This window comes from Sorex araneus, chromosome 1 (assembly GCF_027595985.1).
Source record: "Sorex araneus isolate mSorAra2 chromosome 1, mSorAra2.pri, whole genome shotgun sequence".
NCBI classification, from domain to species: domain Eukaryota; kingdom Metazoa; phylum Chordata; class Mammalia; order Eulipotyphla; family Soricidae; genus Sorex; species Sorex araneus.
This window is the reverse complement of record NC_073302.1, coordinates 169643211-169670431: the sequence shown is the minus strand read 5'-3', so window position 1 is coordinate 169670431 and position 27221 is coordinate 169643211. Positions and strand designations below refer to the sequence as shown.

Here is a 27221-nt window from a genome sequence, read left to right as displayed (position 1 = left end):
GGCATTTATAGGCAGGTGACCTTGAATTTGCAGACTTGGTTTTATACCTTTTGAGTGAGTTTGGCCAGTAGCCTGCGGATAAACTCTTAGTCCCTCCCAGGGAGTCTTTCTGACTCTGGATTGACCCTTCTGGGTTTCCATGGAAAGCCCAAGATGTTTATCTAACCTCTCTAATTGGATAAGATTCAATCTCTGTATAAACTGTCCTTCCCATGCTAGGCAGCGCTTAACTATCCAAAATTCTAGAATTATCTGTAGGATAGACAATACTCTTTCTGCCTTTAGGAACAGAGAGGTTGGATCAACTCAAAGTTAAGTGGCTTATCTGTAATTTCAAGCATATTGTAGAATGGCCAGAAATAGAACTTAAATATCTAAGTCCCTCAGCTCTGCTGTGTAAACTATTTCTAAAACATCAGCAACACACTATGAAGTTAATTCTACATTTTCTTTTTTTTTCCTCCCCTGCCCCTAGTTCTACATTTTCTTTTTTCTTTTTTTTTTTTTTTTTTTTTTTTTTTGCTCTTTGGGTCACACCTGGCGATGCACAGGGGTTACTCCTGGCTCTGCACTCAGGAATCACCCCTGGCGGTGCTCAGGGGACCATACGGGATGCTGGGAATCGAACCCGGGTTGGCCGCGTGCAAGGCAAACGCCCTACCCGCTGTGCTATCGCTCCAGCCCCTAGTTCTACATTTTCTAATGTAAAAACAATTAGACTAGAGAGATAGTGGTAAGTTTGCTTTAATGCAGCTGGCCCAGGCTTAATCCTGGCACTATTTGTGGTCCCCCAAGCACTGCCAGGAGTGATCCCAAGCATAGCTGGTTGTGGTCCCAAGACAAAACTGGCAGCTTGGGCCAGAGCAACAGTACAACAGGTAGGAACCTTGCCTTGCACATGGACAACGCAGGTTGATCCCTGGCATCCCATATAGTTCCCCAGCCCATCAAGAGTAATTCCTGAGTGCAGAGCAAGGAGTAACTCTGGAGAACCACCAGGTTTGGCCCAAGAACAAAAACAAAAAACTGTCAAAGTTAAATATAAGCCACAACTATTAGAAACTTTACCTTAGTCAATGATTTTAATCTTCTCACCATCCAGTATTTTATTAGCACTCCTAGCAAATAGAAAACTTGACTGACTTTCATATTCCTTCATATAAACTTCCAAAATTAGTAATTCTTTAAGTATTAAATAATTCTCTTTCCTTAGACCATCCTCAAATAAGTTTTTCCACATCTCAGGCCGAAATAATCAGAATCACTATATGTAACTTACGGAATTTTGTGATATTTTTCAAAAGAGAAAATTTGGAGCTGAAGATACTAACCAGAAGAAAGTCTTCATGTTTGAATTTACTTTGTGTTTGAATCAAAATTGTAAGGAGCCCAAGTAGGAAGAAATTACAAAAAGATTAAATGAAATAATTGTATTAAGAATGGAATAATCATAAATGAATTTCAGTTCTAAAGTTATTTTAAATGGTAGTTGTTCAGAGCATATCCACTTGAATTTGTATGTTGCACCATATGTGATATGTAATTTAGGATCTGTCAGCATTTCTAGGGGTGTTAACTTTGTAGAATCATGCACTAGGCCCGAAGAATTTGCCACTGTAACGGTTTCACCAGAGACATCATAAAGCAGGATTTTGCTCTTTTTTGGCATGAACAGTTGTTGAATAATACAAGAGAGATGATGGTTATTCACATTAATGATATGTAGATTCTTGTTTTTCCCCTGGTGAAAATCTAAAATTTAGAGTTTTTAACCTGAGCATTTTTCATTTTGCTTGTGAAACTATTCCAGTCACAGTTTTGAACTGGAGAAGTATTTTATTATGATATGTCTTATTTGTCTTATTTCATATTTTAATTAAATGTGAGTACATAAAATTATTTAGAATAATCATGTACTATTCTAACTGCCCACAAGGTTCTGAACTATGTGAATACAAGAAAAAAACTTTTAAATCCAGAGTTATGAATACAAAAATTCACTTTTAATAATATCCCTCTTCTCAAAAGTTATAATTTCAGTTTATAATAGGCTTCCTTTTATTAATAAATCTGACATTTCCTCTGTGGCCAGCAAATTTGAATTGTTAATTTGGATCACATGTAATTTTGAAGTAAAGTATAACAAGTATTGTTTGTAATGTAAATACAATGTTTTTCTCACTTATAGAAAATTCAAGTTTCACATTCAAGCAAAATTTTTTCCAAAAGTTAGCTATTCTCTATTAACTATAGAATTCACATTTGCAGATCTCACATTTCAGTGTCTTGGATTGCATTGACCCAGATTTCCAACATTTTCTGTATTTCACCTTTAGAAAAGAGAAACGAGATTTTTGGGGGGTGGGCCACCCCTGGCAATGCTGGAAGGTTGTGTATTTAAAAAATGAATATGAAGCCTACAGCCTCTCTCACTGCCTGCGTTTGGTAATCTCGCACCTCTCCCGCCATCCAGGATGGCCGAGGCAGTGGGTGGACGAAGAAGGAAATGAGGGCCAGGCTGCTTGGTATCAGTTGCAGTTTGTTCCAATCTCATCTCCATTCTCTCCTGATTCTCCTTCCCTGAATCATCCTTCACTCCTCTCCCCCAGATCCTGCTCCTTCATTCTTCTCTCTCATTCTCCTGATCCCCCTTATCCTCCCCTCACCCACTCTTACAGCCTTATTATATCCCGAATCATGAGGGGCTGAGGTAACAGTTACGCGTAGATGTGGTCATACAATCAACAATGTAAAGTCCTTCCCTCAGGGAAAACTTCTTCCAGGACAAACTCTCATTCAGCAAGACCTGCCTAAGGGCGAAATACCATCTCTGGGTGCATTTCTGCTTTCCTTAGTCCTACAACCATTTAAACACTTATCTTAATTCTACTTCCTAATAATATTAGTCATTTTGTATGGACAGAGTAAGAGATACATTAAGCTTATATGATGGCTTTCCCGGGGGCATCTCCCTATAGATCTCAGACTACAGTGCTCAGGCCAGATTAGTCTTTCCTAACCATAGCAGGGTCCTAATCCAGTTGCTACTCTTTGGATCATGGCAGAATTTGTCCATGACCATGCTCTAATCTTATAGTTAAGTATTATGGAGCTTGGTCTGGCCCATTTTGATGCCAGGGTAGCTCACAGCTTGCCCTGGGTTCATCCAGTCCCTCGTCGGGACCTGCTTTTGGGGTGCTAGGAAGTTAGGGCAACTGAGGCTTAAGTCGAGAACAGATGCCCAGGAGTCAATTCAGAGTCAATTAACTCCCAAGTTATAAAAGCATAGCATTAATTGTCTTCCTGTGTCTATACAAAAAAGGACATTGCTCTGAAGTAACTATGCAAAGGACATAAGGAGAAGAGAAAAGCAATATTTTACTCATGTATACAAATCCAATGTCCTTAGAAGGATCTGACCTTACAAGTTAACAGAATCTGATTAGGAGATAAAGGTGATTGACCAGTTGGGGAAGTAGAGCACAAAGAAGTTACAGATAAACACAGAGGAATGGGGGTGCCTCAGGAGCATTGTGATGAATATTACTGAGTAAACCTAAACTCCCTGCAGCCAGGGAGGTAGGATAAACCAATATTAGGCCTAAAACTGTGTAGAGCTGTATTCCAATAAACAAAGGAATGGGAGTGTCTCGGGAGCACTGTGATGGGTGTGACCCAATAAACCTAAGCTCCCTCAACCAGGGAGAAAGGACAGACCAATGCTACCCACAGGGTTCTTCCAGCTCTGAGCTCAGGGTCATTCCCTGAGCTGAGTGCTGAGGGTACCGTGCAGTGCCAAGGATCGAACCTGAGCCTCGCATATACAAAGTATGCATTCAGCCCTTGGTGCTATCTCCCTGGCACCCAGAAACAAAGCCCTGTCTGTGCCTCATCCTTCTGGCTGTTCTTTCATGTCAGGAAGAGATGTGAATTATATAAACATGGAAATATGGCTTTCTGTGTTAAATCTACGACATGCTTGTACAGTGTTGGAAAGAATTGTTCTTTTTCAAATACTGATCTGGAATGGTGACACATAAACCTCATGTTTGGGAAATGACCTATTGATTGGCTGTCTGAAGTTTGAAGCATTGACCTTGAGGCTCTTTTCCACAATAGGATTGCATTCCTGGCATATGAAAGATTGCTATCTATAGTTAACTGAGCAAACTCTTCCTACACTCAAGACACATTCAAGGTGTTTCTTCACAAAAGAAACGGATGTGGCTATATAGAGAGAAAGAGAAAAAGAGTATGCAGATTTCTTAAAATATAATCCTAACCCATGCCATTTATAGCGGCTTTCTTTATTGCACTAACTGTTCCCATAGACTCCTGTGATGTGGGTCATCATTTTATTTTGGTGACATGGGCTACTGTGCTCATTTTTGGTCTTGGTGCCTGCCTTTAAAGCATTCCCCCAGAAGAGGAGAGAGAGAGAGCTCAGTATGCTGGAGCACATGCCAGGTATGCACAGGGCCCTGGGTTTGATCTCATCAAAGCATTCCACTGACCACCACCCCCATGTGAGCCATGTGTGAGGCCTTGGTGGCCCTTAGCACTGGTGAGGCCCCAGACTTTAAAAACAGATTAAAATATTCATAACCATAGGGACTAGGAATGTAAGTCAGCAGTAGAGCATTTAGCCATGTGTGTGAGACCCTGGGTTCATTCCCCAGCACAGCAAAAGAAAAAAATAATTTGTAAGTATATGTATACATGTGTGTAGTATATGTGTATGTGTATAAATTATATATAGTACAATATGATTTCATCTGGGAAAATGAAATGACTGTGGGAATGAAGTAAAAATGTGAAACCTACAGAAATTAAATAGAAATATACTCTAAATGTTTGTAATCTCTTTTACCTACAGTTTGCCATTACATATCAGAAAGAAAAATGATTTCCAGGAGGGCTGTTCTTATTGACCATCCATATGTTCCCATCTCATTCTCCTTTAATCAACAGGAGATACTTCTGAACTTCCTGAACCCTTTAAAGAGCTTAGTCTAGGGGCTGGAGTGATAGCACAGCGAGTAGGGCGTTTGCCTTGCACGCGGCCGACCTGGGTTCAAATCCCAGCATCCCATATGGTCCCCTGAGCGCCGCCAGGGGTGATTCCTGAGTGCATGAGCCAGGAGTAACCCCTGTGCATTGCTGGGTGTGACCCAAAAAGCAAAAAAAAAAAAAAAAAAAAGAGCTTAGTCTACAAGTATGATATATAGAAAATATTTATCCCCGTAAAATCAAGTGCGTCATGTGCTACCATTTATTTTGGTGGGGGGTGGGGGCGCTACATCTGGCAGGGCTCAGGAATTACTCCTGGTTCTACACTGATTCAGGGCTTACTTCTGGCTGTGCTTGGCAACCCTATGTGGTGTCAAGAATAGAACCGAAATCAGCCTGTGCAAGGCAAATTCCCTAATCTCTTTACTATCTCTCTGGTCCATCATTTACTACTTAATCCATCCTTTGATTCAGTTAAGCTTACTAGCACAAAGAGTATAAAAGAGAAAAAGAAATCTTGATTGTACTAAAATACCTTGTAAAAGTCCATGCTGACATACAGAATGTACTAGCATTTCTCGATTACCACATCAACAAGAAGTCAATGCACTTGGTCTTATTTAAGAAAGAAATAAGTTGTCAAGTGCCTTACCTGCAGTCATCGACTGGCTTATATTCTAGGAGCGCTGGATTGTAGAATTTAAGAGCCTGGCATTTGTACACGGCTACTTAAACAAATATTTGCCAGGATCTTCCTATGTGTCAGGCCAACTTTAGGCAATAGAAATAAAGAGAGCAAAACACAGTTCCTGCCTTCATAAGGCTTAAGTTTTTATTTACTAACCCTATAGCCTTAGAAATTCCCATAACTTCAGTTTCTTTATCAACAAAATAGGGATACTACTTACTTAGGAAAATTATTTAAGGGATTTTATAAATTAGTGTATCTGATTGTTTAATGCCATAACAAAATCAAAATAAATGATAGATTTTAACTTTTACTGATGCTTTTCAATGGCAATAATAATTACTTAGAGTTCATGTTTCAGTCATTTATGACTTCAAATCTACTGGCTTAAAATTAAATATTTTTATTTTGGGTCACACCGGAAGTGCTCAGGGCTCACTCCTGTCTCTGTGCTCAAGGAACACTCCTGGAGGGGGGTGAGGGACCATATGGGATACCAGGAATTGAAGCCGAGTCAGCTGTGTATAAGGCAAGTCCTTACCTGCCCAGAACCAAAACTGAATTTTTAAAGTGCCCCATTTTCTACAAGCTGTTTGCTGTTAGTAATGGGCTGAAACTTTTGCACACTTGTGATTCAATTTAGAATCTCTGAGTTCTATTTATTCATATGTTGGAGTGAACTTGAAACTATATATATACATATATATATATAGACCATATGGGATGCTGGGAATCGAACCTGGGTCGGCCATGTGCAAGGCAAACACCCTACCCGCTACACTATTGCTCCAGCTCCCACAATACTATATTTTTAAGAAAACCTTGACCCTCTTCCTTTTGCCTTCATTCTGTTTTCTGAATAGAAGATCTATGCTCGAGAAAATGGTCTGGTTAGGCTTCATAAATTCTGGAAATATATTAACAAATATTGATAACCCTCCCAATATCTCAAAATAATCCTGCATCTAAATATTTGCCAGAGATTATAACCTCAAACTTTCTGGGCTTACTCCTGGCTCTGTGCTCTGAGCTCACCCCTGACGGAGCTGGATAGTGCCAGGGATTGACCCAGGTGGGCTGCATTGCAAGGCAAGCACCCTCCCAACTGTGCTCTCTCTCGCGCGCGCACGTTGCAGGTTTACACATCCTAAGGGGTGATGCTTGTACAATACCTGATTGAGACTGAGCACTGTGCTACAGAGCAAGGGATCCCGACTCAGTGTATGTGGACTCTCAGCAGTGAGAGTCAAACTCGGTGCCTCACACTCACAAGGCATATGCCTGTGCAACTAGACCATCCCCTCTGCTCCATGACCTCCTATTTCATTTTTACCATAAACAGGTTTTAGAGGAACTTCATCTTAATTTACAGCTCATAGTTTTTCTCTTTGCTGATAATGTGGAATAGTATCTGGTGCTGAAGTAGTTGGTCCTGTCAAATATGTTCTCATGTTTTCTAAAATACTTAATAGTAGGAATATACTATGATTAGATTATATGGCACATTTTTTAATGTGAATTTAAAACTCAGTGGATTTTTTTTTTTTTTGCTTTTTGGGTCACACCCAGCAATGCGCAGGGGTTACTCCTGGCTCTGCACTCAGGGATTACCCCTAGCAGTGCTCAGGTGACCATATGGATGCTGGGAATCGAACCTGGGTCAGCCGAGTGCAAGGCAAATGCCCTACCCGCTGTGCTATTGCTCCAGCCCAAACTCAGTAGACTTTAAATTGTGGAGGCCAGAGTGATAGTACAGTACATAGGGCACTTGCCTTGCACATAGCTGACCCTGGGTTTGATCCCCAGCACCACATATAGCCCTAAGAATCCAGCCAGGAGTGATCCCTAAGCACAGAGCCAGGAGTAAGCCCTGAGCACTCCCAGCTGTGACTCAAAAACAATCACTGTATCACTGTCATCCCATTGCTCATTGATTTGCTCGAGCGGGCACCATTGTGAGACTTCGTCTCCACAACATCTCCATTGTAAGATTTCTTGTTACTGTTTTTGGCATATCGAATACGCCATGGGTACTTTGCCAGGCTCTGCCATGCAGGCGGGATACTCTCGGTAGCTTGCCGGGCTCTCGAGAGGGCAGAGGAATCAAACCTGGTCCCCACGTGCAAGGAAAATGCCCTACCCACTGTGCTATCGCTCCAGCCCAAACAGAACCAAAAAAAAATGTTTTAATTGTGAAACTATAATCAGTGAAGTTTTATCTTAGTGGATGATGATATTCTGTATATATTGCTCCTATTATGTTTGGCAGTTCTGAATCATATAAGGGTTTTTGCCATTAGAAGACAGTTGCATTAAGAGAACGTTTAAAGGACTTTCAGAAAGAAACTGCTTTGGCGAAGAGACTGCAAGTGAAATTACAGTAATAACATGAGTACAACTGTGGACTTGAAACCTGAATATGAACCCAAAAAATAGAATATTTTTACATTAGCTTAACTAGGAGGAGAAGAAATAAAAATCACTCTAGACTCTGTCAGTGTCTGTCCTAGGAGGCAGGTAGATTTCACAACCAATGACATTGCTTGACATGATTAGGCCTTTTTACCTGTAGCATCAAGAAATGAGCGCAGGGCTGGAGAAATAGCTCTATGAGCTGAGGGGATGCTTTGCATGCAGGAGGCCCAGATTACATCCCAGGCACCCAGGTTCCCCTGAGTACTGCCGGGGTGAACCCTGGACATCAAGCTAGGGCCTCTGAGCACAAGGGTGGAGCCACAAAATTTAAAATAATACAGTCCAAATGTAAAATGTGGTAATTTGATGCCAATCTTATATCATTCATAATAATTTGCTCTATGTGATCTTATTCATCTCTTTGGTTAGCAATATAAATTCAGTTGAGGATGTCCTTTTTTATAGCTTAAAGTTTTTTTGAATTTATGACTGGAAGAAATAAATGGTATGAGAGCTAAAAAAAGAAAAAAAACGAAGCTGAAATTAATGCACATATAAGACAGTGTAGAAAATTCAAAATATATAGATAAATTTGTGGGACAAAAATGATTATTTAGCAAGGTTGCTGGATTCAGAATCATACAAAGAGCATTTCTATATACCATCAAGTTAAAGAACCATTTTTACTAGTATCAACAAGCATATTAAAAAGTAATAAAGATGCCAGAACAATAGTACAGAGGTTATGGCCTTGCATACTGCCATTGGATCAATCCCCAAGCCCATACATGGTATTCCCTAGAACCACCAGCTATGATCCTGTAGCACAGAGGCAGAAGTGAGCCCTGAGCACTGCTGGGGAGAGCCCCCAAATAATAATAGTAACAAGGCTGAGATATATGTCATGTTCATAGATTCACTGAATATAGTAAAGATGTCTGTTCTCTTCAAATTGATTTTCAGATTTAAGATAACATGTCAAAAATCAAGATTTTTGCATACATATAAACTTCTGGACTCTTGAGATTCCCCTTCCCCATCCCCCCCCCCACACACACACCCCTCATTTCTATTATTAACTGCAAATTAGCACTAAGATATTCTTTACTTCTGATCATCTGCCAGGAAGACTCACAGAATCTACTCATATCTGTTACGTTCTTTTTTTTTTTTTTTGGAGGGGCTAGGGGTCACACCCGGCAATGCACAGGGGTTACTCCCGGCTCTGCACTCAGGAATTACTCCTGGCGGTGTTGGGGGACCATATGGGATGCTGGGAATCGAACCCGGGTTGGCTGCTTGCAAGGCAAATGCCCTACCCGCGGCACTATCGCTCCAGCCCCTATCTGTTACATTCAGAGTTACTGCAAAAGGGGTCCTGGTTCAGAACAGCCAGGCAGAGGCACAGCAGCCACATCCAGGGAAGTTCTAAGCATGAATTGTCATTGCCCTCTCCGAGGGCAGTCGTGGACAGTACTGTCTTCCCAGCAGTAGTGGATGGAAACACAGAGGGGTTTTTACTGGAGCTCCTTGACACTGACATGGCTCTCCCCCTCCGTGGCTAACTTTAGTCTAGATCTTCTGGAAGTCAGGCTAATACATTACTCTTTGGGGCAAGGTAATTCTTTACTGTGTAGTAAACATAGACAAGATTATACTAAAAATTACATGTGAGTACAAAGGAACTACAATACCTAAAACAATTCTGAAAAAAGAAGAGTGAAGTGGGAGGAATAAGTCTGCCCGATTTAAATACATTAATGGCAGAGTTGCAGAGAAATCTGTAGACACTTACACAGTGCTGAAGAGTAAAAAATAGTATTGTGTCTTTGGAAAACTGTGTGCTGCAGCTTTCTTGAAAAACTAAATGTGCAGCTAATATGCAGCCCAGAAGTGCACGTTTGGGCATTCATCCCAGAAAAATAAAATGTTTCACACAAAAACTTTCATGTGAATGTTTATAGATGCTTTCTTTATTTCCAAAAAAAAATTAAATAAAAATACCTCAAATTTTGTTCAACAGATGGGTCAACAAACTCTAGTACATCCTTACAATGGACTACCCGCGGCACTATCGCTCCAGCCCCTATCTGTTACATTCAGAGTTACATACAGAGCTACAGAAGAGGAAAAGTGGGTCTGGAGAGATAGTACAGTGGTTAGGGTGCTTGCCTTGCACGTGACCAACCTTGTTCAATCCCTGGCATTGCACATGAACCCCTGAGCATCACCAGGTGTGGCCTAATGGACAAAAACAAACCCTCAAAAAATACATTAGTGATCATTTAAATAATGGAAATATTCTCTTTTTTTTACTTTTTATTGAATCTCTGTGAGCTCAACCCTTACAAAGCTATTCATGATGAGATTTTAGTCATACAGTATTCCAGCACCCATCCCTCCACCAGTGTATATTTCCCAGCACCATTGTCCCCAGTTTCTCTCCCATCACCCCCACCTCATGCCTGCCTCTGTGGCAGCAGCTTCTCTCTCTCTCTCTCTCTCTCTCTCTCTCTCTCTCTCTCTCTCTCCTCCCTCCCTCCCTCCCTCCCTCTCTCCCTCTCTCTCTCCATCTCTCTCATCTTCTCCCTCTCTCTTTCTCTCTTTTTCCCTCCCTTCCTCTCCCTCTCTCTCTCCGTCTCTCTCTCATCTTCTCCCTCTCTCTCTTTCTCTCTTTTTCCCGCCCTTCCTCTCTCCCTCTCTCTTCCTCTCCCTCTCCTTCTCTCTCTCTCTCTCTCTCTCTCTCTCTCTCTCTCTCTCTCACACACACACACATACACACACACACAGAGAAAACAGAGCCACCATGCTGGAATCCATAGCCAAAAAACAAAATAAGAGACAAACTGGAATACTTGAAGAGTACCATTTTAGAATGGGGCCTGGAACTCTGCATGTTAAGAGAATAGGACATAAGGGGAATAATAGGATCAGAAACTTGTGCTTAAGGAAATAGTTGTTATGGTTCTTTGTATTCTGTTTAGAGCCCTCTGCTCTTATAATTATTTCATAAAGTTTCCTTTGAAAAAAAACAAAGGGAAACTTGCAAGAAATGGAGCTTTTGCCCAAACCTGGGGTCAATTTTTATTTCACTGTATTTGTGGTTTGTGGAGCAGATGCTACTCCTATTTGGGTGCTCAGCGGTTGCTCCTAGAAGTGCTCAGGGAACCAGGTGTTGGTGGGCATGGAACTGGGACCTGCCCTTTGAGCCATCTTCCACATCTCCCTCATTCCTGGGCTCCAATTTTATTTTATTTTACTTTTTGGTTTTTAGGACCCCCCCCTGACCATGCTCAGGGCTTACTCCTAGTGCTGCACTCAGCGATCATTCCTGGCAGTGCTCAGGGACCATATTGGTATCAAACCTGGGTCAGCCGCATGCGCAGCAAGCACCCTGCTTGTTGTACTGTTGCTCCAGTCCCCAGGCTCCAATATTACAAAGAATCATTAGGGGCAGAGAGATAATACAGTGGGGAAGGTACTTGCCTTGAACACAACTGTTTGGAGCCCAGACCCACTATGGTCCCTGGAGCACCTGATCTCTGAGCACAGAGCCAGGAGTAAGCCAAACCGCCCCCTAAAAAATAAATGAATAGATAAGTAGAAACAGATATCCCCAGAGGCTTTTCCTGAGGCAGGGATAGGAGTAGTATATGAGCCAGGAATTAAAAGGAGAAAAGCACTTCCCCACCAGCTGTCTGGCTTTGATGGACAAGTGAAACAATAAAAACAGGCTCCTTTATTATTGGTTAGGAGGAGGTTGATTAAGGTCTGCCAGGTTCAGCGTCAGAGTCCCATAGCTTCTGCAGGCAGTCTCTCTGCCCCTGGCTTTACTTCCCCGACTCTTCAGCCGTCCTGCCCAGCCCCTTTCACAGGGCCTCCACTTCCCTAGACAAGAGGCACAGATAAGGAGATGAAAATAAGGACTGGCCGGCCCAGAAGCTGCAAATGACCCCAAAGTTTCTGCCACTGAAGTATGTCTTTATCTCTTATCCCTGGTCATGCTTCATCTCCTGCCTTTAGGGTCCAGCACAGTCTCAGTTTTTGACTGCCTACCACTGTGTTAGCAATGGAAAGGAACTTGCACGAGTCTCTCGCAAATAATTTCACCAGGCAATTCTGCAGGCTCCCTGGGCTGCTTCTGGTGTTTGCTTTGCAGAGTTTCAGTAAACACTCCACCGACATGCCTGTGTGACAGTCTCACGCTGCAGCCGTCTGTCCTGGAGAGGCTCTGCGAGGCGCACCTCTCTCCCCTCAATAATGCTAAGTTTGTGACTTTTTCATGCTGTTCTGCTTAGAAACTCCAGAATTCATTTTTAAGTGAATTTCAGGAGTTATCTTTTATTTCTTTTTAGAAGGCACATTATTTTTCAGTGCTCTGGTATCTGTAATTCTTTATAACTTTCTAAAAATAACTGCTGGTGAGCTCATAAATTCATTAGTTAATCCCACTGGGACTCAATAATGCATATTACAGACCTCCTGATTTTTATATATTAGATTTTCTCAAGAATTCCCTTACCTGTTATTATCAACATAGCTATATTGACAGGGTCTTCATTACTTCCTAATTGCCCATATTTCTTTTTCTTGTTAAAGATCAATTTTTAAAATCAAGCCTTGTCATTTTGAAAGTATCATAGACATGTTATCCTGTTAATACTAATGTGTTTCATATCTAGGTTTTTTTTATTTCTCCCTTTATCATAGGAAAGTGATAAAATGTATTCACTGCATATTGCTTTTTTAAATTAATTCTTTTGTTGGGGGTGGAGTTAACGAGAGAGGGGGGAGACGCATTTTTCCCTGAAACAAATGTATAAATAAGAATGATCTTTTAAATGCAAGGCAGGTTTTGTCACATTACATTCCCTACTCTACACTAGATCCTAATGTGTAAAATTACGCATACATTTTCAAAATTGTTTCATGACCTTTGTTCTAGAGCCCACATAAAGTAAGAGGACTAATTGTAATTATAATAGCAAATGACTGACCAAGGAACTCCTTTAAATTATGCCTTTGTAGCTGGGGAGGGGGTTGGCTCAGAGAACTAGAGCACATGGTTTATACACAGGTTTCAGGTTCAAACCTCCGTCCTGGACTTGAGCACACACGAGTGCACGCGCGCGCACACACACACACACACACACACACACACACGTGCACGTGCAAGTTTTTTATGGAATCACTTCCCACTCACCTTTTGGTGTAACACAAACATAAAAAATAATAATTATAAACAAATTATGTCCTTAGTGAGAACTTACTCAAGTTGTCAGTCATCTTTTCTTTTTTTTTGTTTCGTTTTTTGTTTTTGAGATACACCTAGCAGTGCTCTGGGATTACTCCAGGCTGTGCACTCAGGGATCACTCCTGGCGGTGCTTGGGCAACCATATGGGATGCAGAGGATCAAACCCAGGTTGGCCACGTGCATGGCAATCCACTGAGCCCCAGGCTGTGAGTGATCTTACACTGTAAACTGATTCATAAACTCTTGGATGGGAGTCCTCACAGGAAGATCTAAGAGGAATTGACAGGACAGATGACCCTGCGATGTTTTCATCTCTCTTACCTTTTTCCACTCTTATTGCCCCTTGTAACCACTCTCCGTTAATTCCTGAATGATCTTACATAAATTTAGTTTTTTTCTTTCTTAGTTTCATTACAAGACATTTTTCCTTAAATCTATAGTCTTTGGGAAAACAAATGACACATTTAACAGTTTGCTCCTTCTCATGATTTATAAACTCATGCTTCATACTTAAAGTTTCTAATATTTTTGACCATTTGTGTTATCTTTTTCACTTTTAAATCTGCTACATTCATTTTTTAAAAAACAAGTGATGGGTTAAGGATAGTCGGTGTAATATTTTTAATTGGAAGATCCCCTGCCCCCTGCCTATTAGCAATGTCACAGTGAATAACATGTGACAAACAGTATTTATAGAAGAAACAGATGAGAGAAAAGGCTTTTTCCTACTCAGTAGAAGGATAAAAGAGATAGCTACAGTTCAGATTACACTAATCTCTAAAGTAATTTTTTAATTCAATTTTATTTAAACTGACCCTTGATTACTTAAATACATCATATTATAACGAGTATTACACGGTACTTTTATTACCCTGAAATAAATTGTAGAGATAACATTATCTATGTGCTTACAAGATGGCTCAATTATTGTAATGCCTAAATTAACATATGGAAGTAATAAAAGCTTATAATAAGAATAATGTGCTTATTGATATTTAAAGTGCTTGGTCCAGGAAAAGTCATAATAAAGTGGCCAGATATTTGTCTTCTACATAGAACCACCAGAATTCAGCAGCCACAAATGCAGGCTGATGCAGGTGCATTTCTTTTGACTCAAGCCCAGTATGCAGTGATGAAATTTTTGCAGCTGATAAACTTCTGTTAGTAACATTTTTAATGGCATAAAGTACAAAAAACTCTTCAATTTACATGGTAGTTGTATTTCTGGAATACCCCATGCATACTAAAATCATGCTAAAAGCACTTTGAGATTACAAGTCTAAATTCCAAGCCCATATAATCATAAACATGTTTTTCAACTACAGGAGAAATGGTGAAACAACTGAATGCCATGTGGGGTGCAGAACAAACAATCCTTTTCCCTGCTATCCTGCCCTGCAAATTGCAGGATGTCCCCCATTAGTGGCCTTCTTTCACTTAATGGCAATTACTCTTTCTAATCATCCTTTTTTTTTCTGAGGACTAAATGATGAACCCTTATCATGCTTACATTTTGTTTTAATCTATCAAATTCTGTATGTGTAATCAACAAGAAGACAAGAGTGTAGGATTAATTTTCCACTTAAAATAATTTTCCAGTTACAATAATTTTATAACTGAAATTTTAGGTCCTTTGAAGCAAAGTAGAATTTTTACTGTTTACTTAGAACTACAAGGTAATTTCTGAAATGCGTTTTTTTTCTCCTGTTTTCCTTCATTTGATCATGACTGCCTCAGTCAGAAATCATGAAGACATTTGTTTCATCTGTAGTGTCCTTTCAACCCATCAAAAATATTACAAATTACTAAAGTGGTACAGAGATAGTACAGTGGACAAGGCACTTGCCTTGCACATGACTGACCCAGATTCAATCCTTGACACCCCATATGGTCATCTTAGCCCTGCCAAGAGTGACCCCTGAAGGCAGAGCCAAGATTAGCCCTAAGCACTGCTGGTTGTGGTCCAGAAACAAAAAGTTTTTTCCAAAATACTTCCTAAGACTTCTCCCATCCCTATTGAAAATCTCTAATTAAGGGGCTGGAGAGATAGTACAGCAAGTAAGACCTTGCACATGGATGACCTGGGGTTGATCCCTAGCACCACATTTGATCCTACAAGCACGTCCAGAAATGATCTCTGAGCACAGCCCTGTGTGGCCCAAAAAGAAATGGGAGGGTAAAAAGTCTGTTATTAAGAGCTATGTGACTTAGTGGTCCAGTACCTGCTTTGCATGTGTGTGGCCCTATATTCATTCCTCAGCCCCCCCCCAACACATACACTCAAGGATTGAGACTGAACAAAGCTATTTTTTTGAGAATGAAGTGCTAAGATCCTTTACGTTTTATTTTAAAGCTGAATACAAGTTTAGATTATTTTTAAAAGTATATGTTAATTATATTAATAGAATATAAATTTTTAAATAATATGAAGCTGGATAATTTTTAATTATAAGTTAATAATTTTTTCAGGTTGATATAATAATAAACATATTATAAAGAAACTGATTGGGGCTGGAGGGATAGTATAGCGGGTAGGACGTTTGCCTTGCACGCGGCTGACCCGGGTTCGATTCCCAGCATCCCATATGGTCCCCTGAGCACCGCCGGGGTAATTCCTGAGTGCAGAGGCAGGAGTAACCCCTGTGCATCGCCGGGTATGACCCAAAAAGCAAAAAAAAAAAAGAAACTGATTTTGTCCCAAACATGAATTATCCAATAAGAACACATCTGCCAATCTATAAGGTTACCAAAATGATTGCTTAAAAACATGAAAGGTAAATGGGAATGCCCTGCCGCACAGTCAGGGTGGGGTGGTGGGGGTGGGGGTGGGGGTGGTGGAAGGGATACTAGAACATTGGTGGAGGAGAATGGGCACTGGTGGAGGGATGTAAACCAAATGCAAACATGAATGTTCATAAGTTTGTAACTGTACCTCACGGTGATTCAGTAATAAAAATTCAAAAAATAATAAATAGATAAATAAAATGTTTAAGTATTTAAAAAAAAAAAGAACATGAAAGGTATTTAATAGGTGGGAACTTATATACATTAGAAGATGCTGTTTTTGAAGTGGAGGGAAACTCACATTTCCTAAAAAAGAAGCAAGTTTATACGGAATGATATGGTAGGGGAAAAAAATCAGGCCTGGTTATGGAACTATTTTATCTCCGTTCAAGTAGCCTGGTTAGTACTAAATGGACAAATTTCCATGTTTCCTATATATATATATATATATATATATATATCATTATAGCTTGTTAGTAAATGCTGCTACTTATTTTTGTTTTATTGGCCTAAACTTTCTTCTTTTATATCCTTTTATGACTAAATAATATAATAGCCTCATGTTTCTGTCATGATGGAAAAATATCCTGGACCTACAGTAGTGTATCTGGGGAGGTAGAGGGGAGGAGAGGTGTCAGACCTGGCAATGCTCAGGGGTTATTCCTGGCTCTACACTCAGGAATTACTTCTGGCAGTGCTCAAGGAACCATATGGGATGCCAGGGATCAAACCAGGGTCTGCCACGTGCAAGGCAAACTCCCTACCCTTTGTACTATCGCAATAGCTACAGTAGTGTATTTTTTAAAAAAGCTCTCAAACGTTTTCCTTCTTTAGGTCAACTAGAGTGTTGAAAGGGGCAAGAAACCAACCAGGTTCAATCCCCAGCATCCCTATGGTCTCCCCCAGCACCACCAGGAGTAACCCCTGAGTATTGCTGGGTATGACCCAAAAAGAAGAAAGTTTTCCTTCTTTTTTGAGTAAGATATTCAAATGTTTTTGTTTATTAAATTTTGGCCCTGATATTTTAAAATGATCTCTTTAGTGTATACTTGAGGTGTGTATACAGTGCTAGACAAGCACACAATGACCTAACTTTAAATACCATGTTTTAAATTACTAACAATATATTTTCAAAGGTTTAGGAAAGAATCCTGTTTTTGTAATGTAGTCATGTTGCCACATCTTAGTTTTAGGGACAACTGTGCCCCCCACATCCTATCCCACTCTGTGTAATTCTATTTCTGAGCCACATTGCTTATTACCTTTCCTGCTAACAGTTTCCCTTCCTGTGACAGGACTTACATTCTCATTGTTTATACTCATAAATTGCAAGAGTAAATGGTGAGAGCCAGTGTAGGTTCTCAGTTAATTCAGCGACTTTGGTCTTTTCATCAGCTCAGGACTAATCAAGCAGAGAGTCATCATAAGCTAAAACTAAAAAGCCTTTGTAGTGATTTTATCACCAGGGAAATTTGTTCATCCTTCAGAAAGATTGTCACCAGGAAGGAAGAAAATAAAGGAGTTAAGATTGCTTCAGACCATTGACTCCTTAGGTCCCTCTAGATTCATAGACTGAATTGGTTTTCAAGGGGTGGGAGGAATTATGAGAAGAGTTCCCTGAGAAAGCTTACAAATTGATCATAGCCTTGGTAACACTAGTAAGTGTAAGTGTGATCACTATGAAGGCAATGCCAAATGAGATGAGCCTGGAAACAGGGGAAATGAGAAGGAAAAGAGACAATTAACACCCCCTTTTTTTTCCTTACTGTGTTTAGGAGTGGGTGTTGCCGTGCAGTATACATCTGAGAATAGTCTTTCAAAAAGAAGAAATACAATAGATTTTCATTACCATTTTAAATGTGGTTAGTAATCACTGAAATGATGAAACTTGAGTTAGAAACGCCATAGACATAAAAAGCTTCGCATAAACCTATCAGACACTGAGTCCCTTTCTAAGTTACATTCACAGATATTTCAGATTGGTGTGTCTGAACGTATCTAGAACTGCTGGCTTGGGCCTAGATCATATTCACATATCAGAAGATATTTATTATTAGCGAAGTTTGACATTTTGCTCCCCTATTGATGTAGGTAGTCTTAATTTCCCCCTAAAAATTCCACTAAGGCTTCTCAAAAGCCAGTTGGGCAGTTTAGGATTTGCCCTGTTAAGCCTACACTCATCTCTCCAGTTGAATAGCATTGAATTTTGCTTCAAATGAATAAGCAAATTGAGAAATGATGTCATTTTTCAGTTTGAGTACAGTAGAGTTGGGTGATCTTTCTCAGGAATATGACTTCAGTACTGGATCTTGGTTCCAGATGCAGGTTCAGAAGACTGGTCTGCAGAATAGAGAAGAGAGCAGGCTTGTGAGGGACTGTGTAGAGGGGTTCTCTAGGAGGGCCAGCTCCCACAGCTAAGTCATATGCACAGACTATAGCTTTCTGCTCTCTGGCCAACCGCAGCCATAGCATCCTTATTGTTGCAACTCCCAGATTGTGATACTGTCACAAAACTGTTGCTAAGCAACAAATGTGGTTACCAGGTCTCAGCGAATAGCTGAAGGGGAAAGCAAAGTGTTGCACCATTGTAGAGTAACCATAGCAATGACCTACTATTACAGACTAAAGAATTATCATTAACAATGTTAAAGTATCAGACTGAGAGCCCCCGAATCTGAAGACTTCCAGGCAGTATCTCTTTGCATAATTGAATGATCTAGTAGGATATTTCAGCTGTTTCAAAGCTATACATTCATTTGTGTGAGAGCCTCGATACATTTTCATTTTTTAATTAAAAATTGTAAAGTGATGAAGCTACCTGCAAAATGATACACAGCCTATCTCAGGAGTCAAAATATATTAATTTCCTCATCTGTTCGCATCTCTACGTCATTGTTATTTCCAGACTGTACTGAATGGAGGGTTCATCTGATCAAAAAAAAAAAACCTTGCATTCATATTAAACCGAAGCCACAGATAGAAGCTGCGCTAAAGTTAAATAACCCTGTAACTTGATAACTAAGGCTCCATATGCTACGCTGAATTCCTCCTGACCTAACAAGAGGTGCTCTTTTAGTAGTCACTGCTGGAAAACATTTTGTTTTGTTTTGTTTTTTAATTCTGAAACTGGCCCCGACAGTGTTAAAGATGTGGCTGAGAGTTCACTCCTAGGCATCCTCTCTCTTGAATCTGGACCTTCATTAGGCGTCCTAAATAATTTGGTAGCGGTGACCTCGTGGAGGCAATTAGGTCTAAGTGCACTGCGTCCCCAGGGAGGCAAAAATTCCCGCTGGTTTTTTTGTCCTCCGGGGGAGCCCAGAGGACGTGAGTGCCGCGGGAGGGTGGGGAAGGCGCGCTCGGCGGCTGGGGAAACCCAGCGCGGCGCGCGCGCGGCGCCGGGGGGGAGGGGGCGGGGCCGGGCGGCCGAGCGCCGGGATTGGCCCGCACGGGCGGAGGCCGGGAGAGGCGGGGGGCGGCCCCGGGGAGTGTGCGGCGGCGGCGGGGGGGTGGGTCCCCGCAGGCGGCCGTCTGCAGTCGCCCGGGGGCCGCGGCCCGCGCGAACCGGCAGGTGGACGCGCACGGGGGGAGGTCGGCCCGCCGCCGCGGGGACACGGGCGCCCGCGAGGGGGCGGGCGCGGGGCGGGGTGCGGCGGGGAGCCCCTGCACCTGTGCCTCCGCCGGGCCGGACCGGCGCGGCTCCCCCGCCCCCCACCTGCCGCCTCGTAACCGAATCTGTTTTCTTGCTTTCCCCCCCCCCCCGCCTCCCCCCGTCTGTTTCTGCAGGGACCGACCGTCACGAGCTAACTTCGTGGAAGAGCTTCCCGTCGATTTTCAAATTCTTTACCGAAGCCTCGGAGGCCAAGAGCAGCTCCCTGAAGCCGGCGCTGACGCGGCGCTCGTACCGCATCAAGCACGAGGAGCTGTAAGAGGAGAGCGAGTGCGACGGGGGAGGGTCGCCCGAGCCCCCCCCCACCCACCCTCCAGCACGCACCCGCACGTCTCCGAAAGCGCGCGCCGCCGCCGAGCAGCCTTCCAGCCCCTCATTAGATTGTTTTCTTCCCAGAGCACAGGGTCGTGCTATATACATCTAAATAGCGTTTTGCATTATTTCTAGATGAGTGCAACTGTCAAAGCAATATGGGTTCGCCGGTCGGGCTTCCTGCGGGCCGAGCCTGGCTCCGCGCTGCCCGTCAGCGCGCAGATTAAGGCTGACAGCGCCCTGCCCGGCGCGGCCCGCGCCGCTCTAATTGCCCCGGCCGAGCCCGCGCCGGCCTAGCCGGCCGACCCGCGCGGCGTCTGCGCGGTCCTACCGCCCGCTGCTGCGCCGCCGCCGCCGCCCGCCCCCACTCCGCCCCCCTTAATCCCGGCCCTTTTGCTGCCTCTCGGCACAGAAGCAAACTCTTCTTCTAGTCTTCAAACTTGCATTCTTGCATTTTGAGGTCGGCTTTTTCCCGTTGGCGTCTTACGCCTCTCTTTTTTTAAAACAAGCTGCCCCCCTCCCCCGCGTCCTTCCCCCCCCATCAAGCAAAGCCAAATTTAAATTCAGAACATGAATGCCATGATATACTAGATAGTTTGCGGAGTGCAAATTATTCCCTCCCGGATTTATCTGTGTTCATTCCGAGACTAGAACAACTTTGCATAAAAACCGCTAAAGTCCTGACTCAACATTGCGGCTTAAAAAAAAAAAAAAAAGCAACCTTGCCTTTTCACTGAGACTTTTACTCTCCTTTCGGGAGAAGTGGTTGTAACCAAAACCAAACGATGAGCCAATCTATTTAAGTACATGTGTGAACGTCTCATATTTGAAGAAATTCCCAACTGTATCATTAGAATTGACTTTACTTTTTAAAAATCTATAATGTGCGTTGAATAGCGTTATGATTTACATTCCATGCTTCAGTTTGGCCAGTTGAGTCTTAAAGTGGAGAAAGTTTGTGTGGATCCTAACTAGAATAATCTATTCTGAACTTTCACGGACTTAAAACCTTCTAGGGATAGAACTTTATATTGTCACCAGGAAGATGAACTTGCGTATTAAATTGCATAGTTCACTTCATAGTTCATTTTCCCTGTGAAAGAGTAGGGGGATGAGGGAGGCTGAGATGGTTCTTTTCGTTTCTGCACCAACAGAAAAGCAAATACCTGGCGTGAAAGATTTTTCTCCTCTCAATCCAATAGTATCATTTATAGTATTCCACTTTCTTTGTAGGGTTTGCCCTACTGTTTCAACTTTTAAATCCAGCTCAGATCTGATCAACACTGTGAAATATGAGGTAAAATAAGGTTTTCTGACTTTTTTCATTCAAATATTAAATATTAGCTATCAATTTTTAATTACTTGAATATAATTACTTAGTGAAGATTGTTTCTAATAGATGAGGATCTGAATTTAATATTTTTTCAACCTTTTTTAAAGTGAATGCAACAATTAACATGCCTGCCTTATTTGAAGATGTGATAAAAATGTATCCAAAATGACTTAAGACTGTCTGATTCCTAAAAAAAAAAGAAAAGAAAAGAAAAACATAAAGTAACCACCTCATGGATAAATGTTTTTATATTATGAACTGATTACCAAAAGTTTTAAAGTTGATAATTCTTTATCTGTGTTTTGGTGTACAAGTACAATTAATTAGTTCTTTTCGTTGAATGATGGCAATGAATGTGATCTTTTTTTCAGTGATTCTATATGCATATCTTTCGATGTTATTTTTACAGAAACAACACAAAAGGAAAAATCAAAACATCATTTTATCAAGCTCCTGGATGACTTAAAATGTATACCCCCCCCCCAACAATGTTTAAAGCACGCTTTGGTCTCCAATCTTTTCTACTTTAGAAGTAGTGAACTGTGTAAAATAATGGTACCTTCTTCCTTTAAGAGAATTTGAGAATTGATGTGGAAAGAATATAGCCTTCAAAATGTACTATAAGCTGTTTTCAACATTTGAAAAAAAATGCAGGAAACTAATTTAATTGCAATTTTAAAATCACTTATGCGATGTTGAAAATTTATGAAGCTTCTGCAACTAAATTAGAGCAAAGTAAATATGCTCAGCTATCAAACTAAATCACTCCTATTCCTTCTCCAATTCTCACTTCTTTTTTAAAAAAAAAAACTTTATTTGTGACTTAAGTGATTCACTGTTTAATTGCCTCTAATACTTTTGCATCCACCTTGTTTTAGGCCTTGTTTAACTATCTATAGAGAGCTATTTGCAAACTTAAGTTGTGTAAATGTAATTTCTACTTGTGGATCTGAAGGATAACAGCCCGGAGAGATCTAGGCAAATCATTCAAGACCTCCTACTGATAACTGATAAGATTCTTTGTATAGTGGGATTTTTAACCTGTTGATTATGGGGCTGTTGGTATAAATGTAATAATATCATTCACCTCAATTTTCCTGATACTGCAACAAACAGTTGGGAGTAGCCCTCCTGCTTGGAGGTGACAAGTGTTAACAATATTTCTGCTCTGATCTTCTCCCTGTCTGATTTCCTTTAGACAGGTTTTTAGGGGCAATAGAGGTTTAAGCTTAGGATGTGTGCTTCCCCCCGCCCTTTTTTAAATTACATACTGAGTATTTACTGATCAGTGCTTAGTGATAGCGAAGAGTTGTTAGTACCTAAGATTTTAAATAGTCTTGTTAAAACTTGCAAGTCAAATATTGGCTTTGGAGCTTTCTAAAAATGCCTAACCCTGCAATCTTTGAAAGTTTTTATGGGTATTTGAAGGGAGGGATCTACTTGTAATAGCTATTCTTTTCTCAAATTTTTGCCTTGTGCTTTGACCTGTATTACATTATTGTCAATACCAAAAAGAAAAAAGTAAAGCACAGGAGTTTTCCTATATTATATATTTCTGTTTACCACTTTAAAATGAAATAAAAAACACTTTTCCCAACAAGCATTGGTGTATTATTCTTGCTCGGAAGTTCATTTGTCATCAACTCTATAGAGCTTAATAAAGTAGAAATATAGAAAAGAATGATGGAGCAGCATTCATCAATATTTTAAACCTTGTAGATACTTATTATTGTTGCTGTAATACAATAAACTGGCCTTCAGTTGAGTCGCCACTTGGCTTGCCCTTTCAAAAAAGTTACATTTTTTTAAGACGGTATTTAAAATGTCCATAATATCAACACAAAAAATTTTGAACACATTGTTAAACAGTTGCTTTATAAACCGCATCTTATCATAAACAATGTTCTTATCAAGAAGACTCTAGAGATATTAAATTGCTCCCAAATCTTTATATAATTTTTTGATGTGTCCTATTTTGTTTACTCTTCTTTTACATTTTTTCTTCGATGTAATGCCTATGACTTGTTTGAAAGCATGTGGGCAACAAAGTATTAATTTTTTATGAGTGCTAATAAGGTTTTTTTTTTTAATCATCTGGAGTTCTGACCCAAACAGACATGTGTGTGTCTCCTATTCTAACCAGAGTTTGCAGCTATAAACTGAAGTGATTCTTCTGGTGTAGTGTCTGTAATCCTGATTATTTAAGAAAGATTACTATTAACAAAAAAGTCTAAAAATTTCTCAAAGTCTTTCCCCTTGCCACTATGGAGTGTGGGAGTGGGAGGGGGGAGAAATGAATGAAGAAAAATAAATGAGACATTCCAAACTTTGAAATATGGGTGGCAAATAAAGGGATAATGGTGGTGGTTATTTTATGATTACTTATTAGGGGCTGTAATAATATAAAATAAAAGACACCAGGAGGTACTCCCTTTCAAAAATTGAATACTTTCCTTCCTTCCTTCCTTGTATAGTGTGACTGAGTGGGAGTCTCTTGAATTGTTCGTCTTCCTTTTATCTAATATTCTATTAATCTCCAAAAAGATCAGTTTGAGTCTGGGAAAGGGTTTTTAATCAACACTTCACAGAGCTTAAAGCTACCCTACCTAAAGCGTCAGCTTTGTTAAGGGGTTTTAGATTTAAAGCATTGCAACTGTCATGCACTGTACTAAAAGTAAAGAATGTACACCAAGTGGAAGATGTTGAAAAGAGGGAAATAGCACAAAGTCGATTAACGGAGATTCGAGAATAGAAGTAGCCATCAAAGCATTCCAGCGTTTATCTCCAAATCTATGTAGGGTGAAAAAAAAAGCAACAATGATAGTTCTAAATCTCACACTTAGGAGGGATGAATGTTGATTTAATTGATTCATTTGGATCGATGTTTTTTAAGTTTCACACCACTGATCTTTCATGTAGTGATGTCTTTAGCAGTCAGTGGTCTGACATGAGCCTTCTCAGATTTCATCAGTGGGACTCTCCATGACATCTAAAATTATGCAACAGTCTGTGCAATGGCAATTTTGGAAGTGGAAGACCTCAACGCCAAGACCATGGTTTGATGGAAGAGCTCTTGTTAATTCTTACCACAAAGGGTTTTGTGGAGTGGCGATTGTAAATGAAACTGAAGGTCCAAGTCACCAAATATTAAAAGTACACTTTAATTGATAGATAGAATAAAGTCATCCTGAAGATTAGACCATTAAGTAGATACCATACAGTGACCAGCATTTCCCCCTTGGAGCCAGGGGTTGGGAAGAAACATGGAAAATGGACATTTGGCTCAATGCAAGAGGCCTCCATGAAACTTTTCTAAGTCCTTTGCCTTGAGATTTGTGGCACACCTTTCATTATATTCTTTGTGGTTTAGGAATTGGGTTCTATTTGAAAAGAACATGAAACATGTTTCTAGAAAGAAATCTTGAGAATCTGCGTTTTTCCAGATCATTCAGCTTTTTACTTCTACACTGGCTCATATCAGATTGTCATAGGTAAAATAATGTTGAACTGTACTTTGTAGCCAGCCTGTAATACCAATACAAAGAATCTGAAATGAAAAGACAACCAACACCCCAAGAATGATATGTCTCTTTTTAAAGTTTACAATTTGAATAATGAACTTGGATAGAAACTTGGCAGGAAAACAAACCATGGCACCATCACATCACCAACCATTTTCACTTTTCTGTCCAATTTCAGAGTGCATGTGTTTGTGTGAGTATTTCACTAGATCAATGACAGCTCTTTATTTGCATAATTATATGCTCTGGTCTGAAGAGAAAACTAACCCCCAAATTTCATGGGTCACCAAACTGCAACAATCAATGTTTTATCACGTATGCTAAGCAAAATCTAAGAAGCTATATGAAGTTTCTTGGGGAGTTTTTACTCCTCAGAAAAGTAAAGAGTTTTCCTTTCTTGAATAGATTCAAAATCTTTCCAAGTTCTTTGTAACTGAATTCTGTTTGAAGGCAAAACTAGAGATTAACATGTAGATCTGGATCTTAGACTCGCTAGCATTACTTCAAAGTGGTTTAGGAAGAGCAGCATTTTTGGAACACTAAACTTTTCAATTCTAAGTACTATGTCCATCATGCTAAAAAAATAATTGGTCAAAGTATGCTAGCCAAAATGAAGTTCAAATAAACTACAATTGAATATAAAGTTCATTTTCTTCTTTGAAATAACTCAAGGTTTTTTAAAGACCTAAGAAAATGTATGTGTACATGCATGTATGTGTGAATACATATGTATATAATCATACATGTATATATTTGTGGGGCACATGTGCCCACTTCACCCAAAATAGACACCATCTAGTATGTGTATATCTTTTCAGTGACCATAGCATACATAGTTGGTGCTTAATATCTATTGGTCACCAGTATTGTTTATAAACTCATTTTTGAATGAAAATTTTCATGTTTTAAATTCCATAAGGTATGGATATTGTCAAATGTCTCAAATTCACTTGCATCTGTAAATTTTGTTTATATGTGATGGGTATTTGTAACGTTGGTTTTATTTCATTAAAGAAATTTGGATTTAAGCTGATGGCGTCTTCAGTGTGTAGGCAACCTGCCAGGCTTGAAATACAATACAATACAGAGACACATGCAGAGAGTTACTGTATTTGTGGAGTTGTTAAAATCTTGGAAAACATGTCTTTACCTAGACTCTGAAGGAATATGCTAGTACGTGAATAATTATTCTGAAATAAGACTTATGTCTGGCTTTCACTTAAAAAGTGTATAATACCTTTTCTTTCAAGTGAACTAGTTATAATAATATATTAGCAGATTTTTTGGTTAATAAAATAGGAAAATATGGAAGCTTTTCACCAAGAAACAGAAGAAATGAAATCATGGGGGGGGGATAAGATTACATGATTTAAAAACTTTATTCTCTATCTTGAAGAAGGATGAGAGATCTTTACATCAATCATCAGGGATTTCCTAAAATGTTCCTGTTACTTGAAGTGAAAATTCTCCAGTTTTTAATAGAAGTTACATGCAAATGGAAGATCTTAGCTTCTCCTTTCCTGAAAACTTAAACATCTTCCAAAATTGCCACATCTCACCTTATTGTCCTTACTGAGATATCCACCCAGCTATCCTCCTGCCACCCTGCCCCTCTCATCTGCTTCCCTGGAAGTTGCTGTTTGGACTGAAGATCTTTCATTCCTCCAGGTGAACATTCCTCAAAATTGAATCTGTAAAAACAAGTAAGTCCATAGTTAGCATTTTTATCAAAAACAGTTGTAGAGCAAATGAGTTAAGGCAGATATCTGACTAAAGCAGTAAAGACTGAAAAACTAATTTCTTCTATTGTACGGTTAAAGATATTTATAGGGTGAACACCTATGTGCCTCGGAGTCACATTAATTTTTCTTTTATTTTAACAATATACACTCCAAAAGTAAAATAATAGACAACACATGAACCTAATTACTTTTTTCTTCTCTATTTGACTTTTGTAGGTCCTTGCTATGAGTTTTAGATAGAATTCTCAGATTTCTGCTCTGCCTAGATCAAGAAGTATCTGTTATTTCTCACTGAACTGCACACATGAAGGGACTGACTAATAGCTGAAAAACCTATATTTTTGCTTTTTGACATTTTTGTTTCTTTTAACTGATGTACCACCTAATCCTTCTGTATCTGAAAATGGTATCTCTGATCCAGTTGATATTCATATACCTCTACATAATTATTTTCTTTTTTAGAAAACTATAAATAAATGACTTTTTCCCTCCAA

At 40.1% G+C, this 27221-nt stretch overlaps 1 protein-coding gene across 4 annotated transcripts in view; it reads left to right on the top strand.

Annotated features, from left to right (window-relative positions):
* Window positions 1-23064, top strand: part of FAM172A (family with sequence similarity 172 member A) — a 452093-nt gene extending 429029 nt beyond the window's left edge. For 2 of the 4 annotated variants that reach the window (XM_055120093.1, XM_055119959.1), the window contains 3 exons: window positions 19936-20074; window positions 21365-21428; window positions 21874-23064. In XM_055120093.1, the coding sequence (XP_054976068.1) occupies window positions 19936-20074; window positions 21365-21428; window positions 21874-21930 (260 nt within the window). In that variant the 3' untranslated portion in view covers window positions 21931-23064. Of the gene's footprint in view, window positions 1-19935 lie in introns of all 4 variants that reach the window. The other 2 variants (XM_055120157.1, XM_055120017.1) reach the window with 1 other exon arrangement.
* Window positions 23065-27221: the final 4157 nt, after the last annotated feature.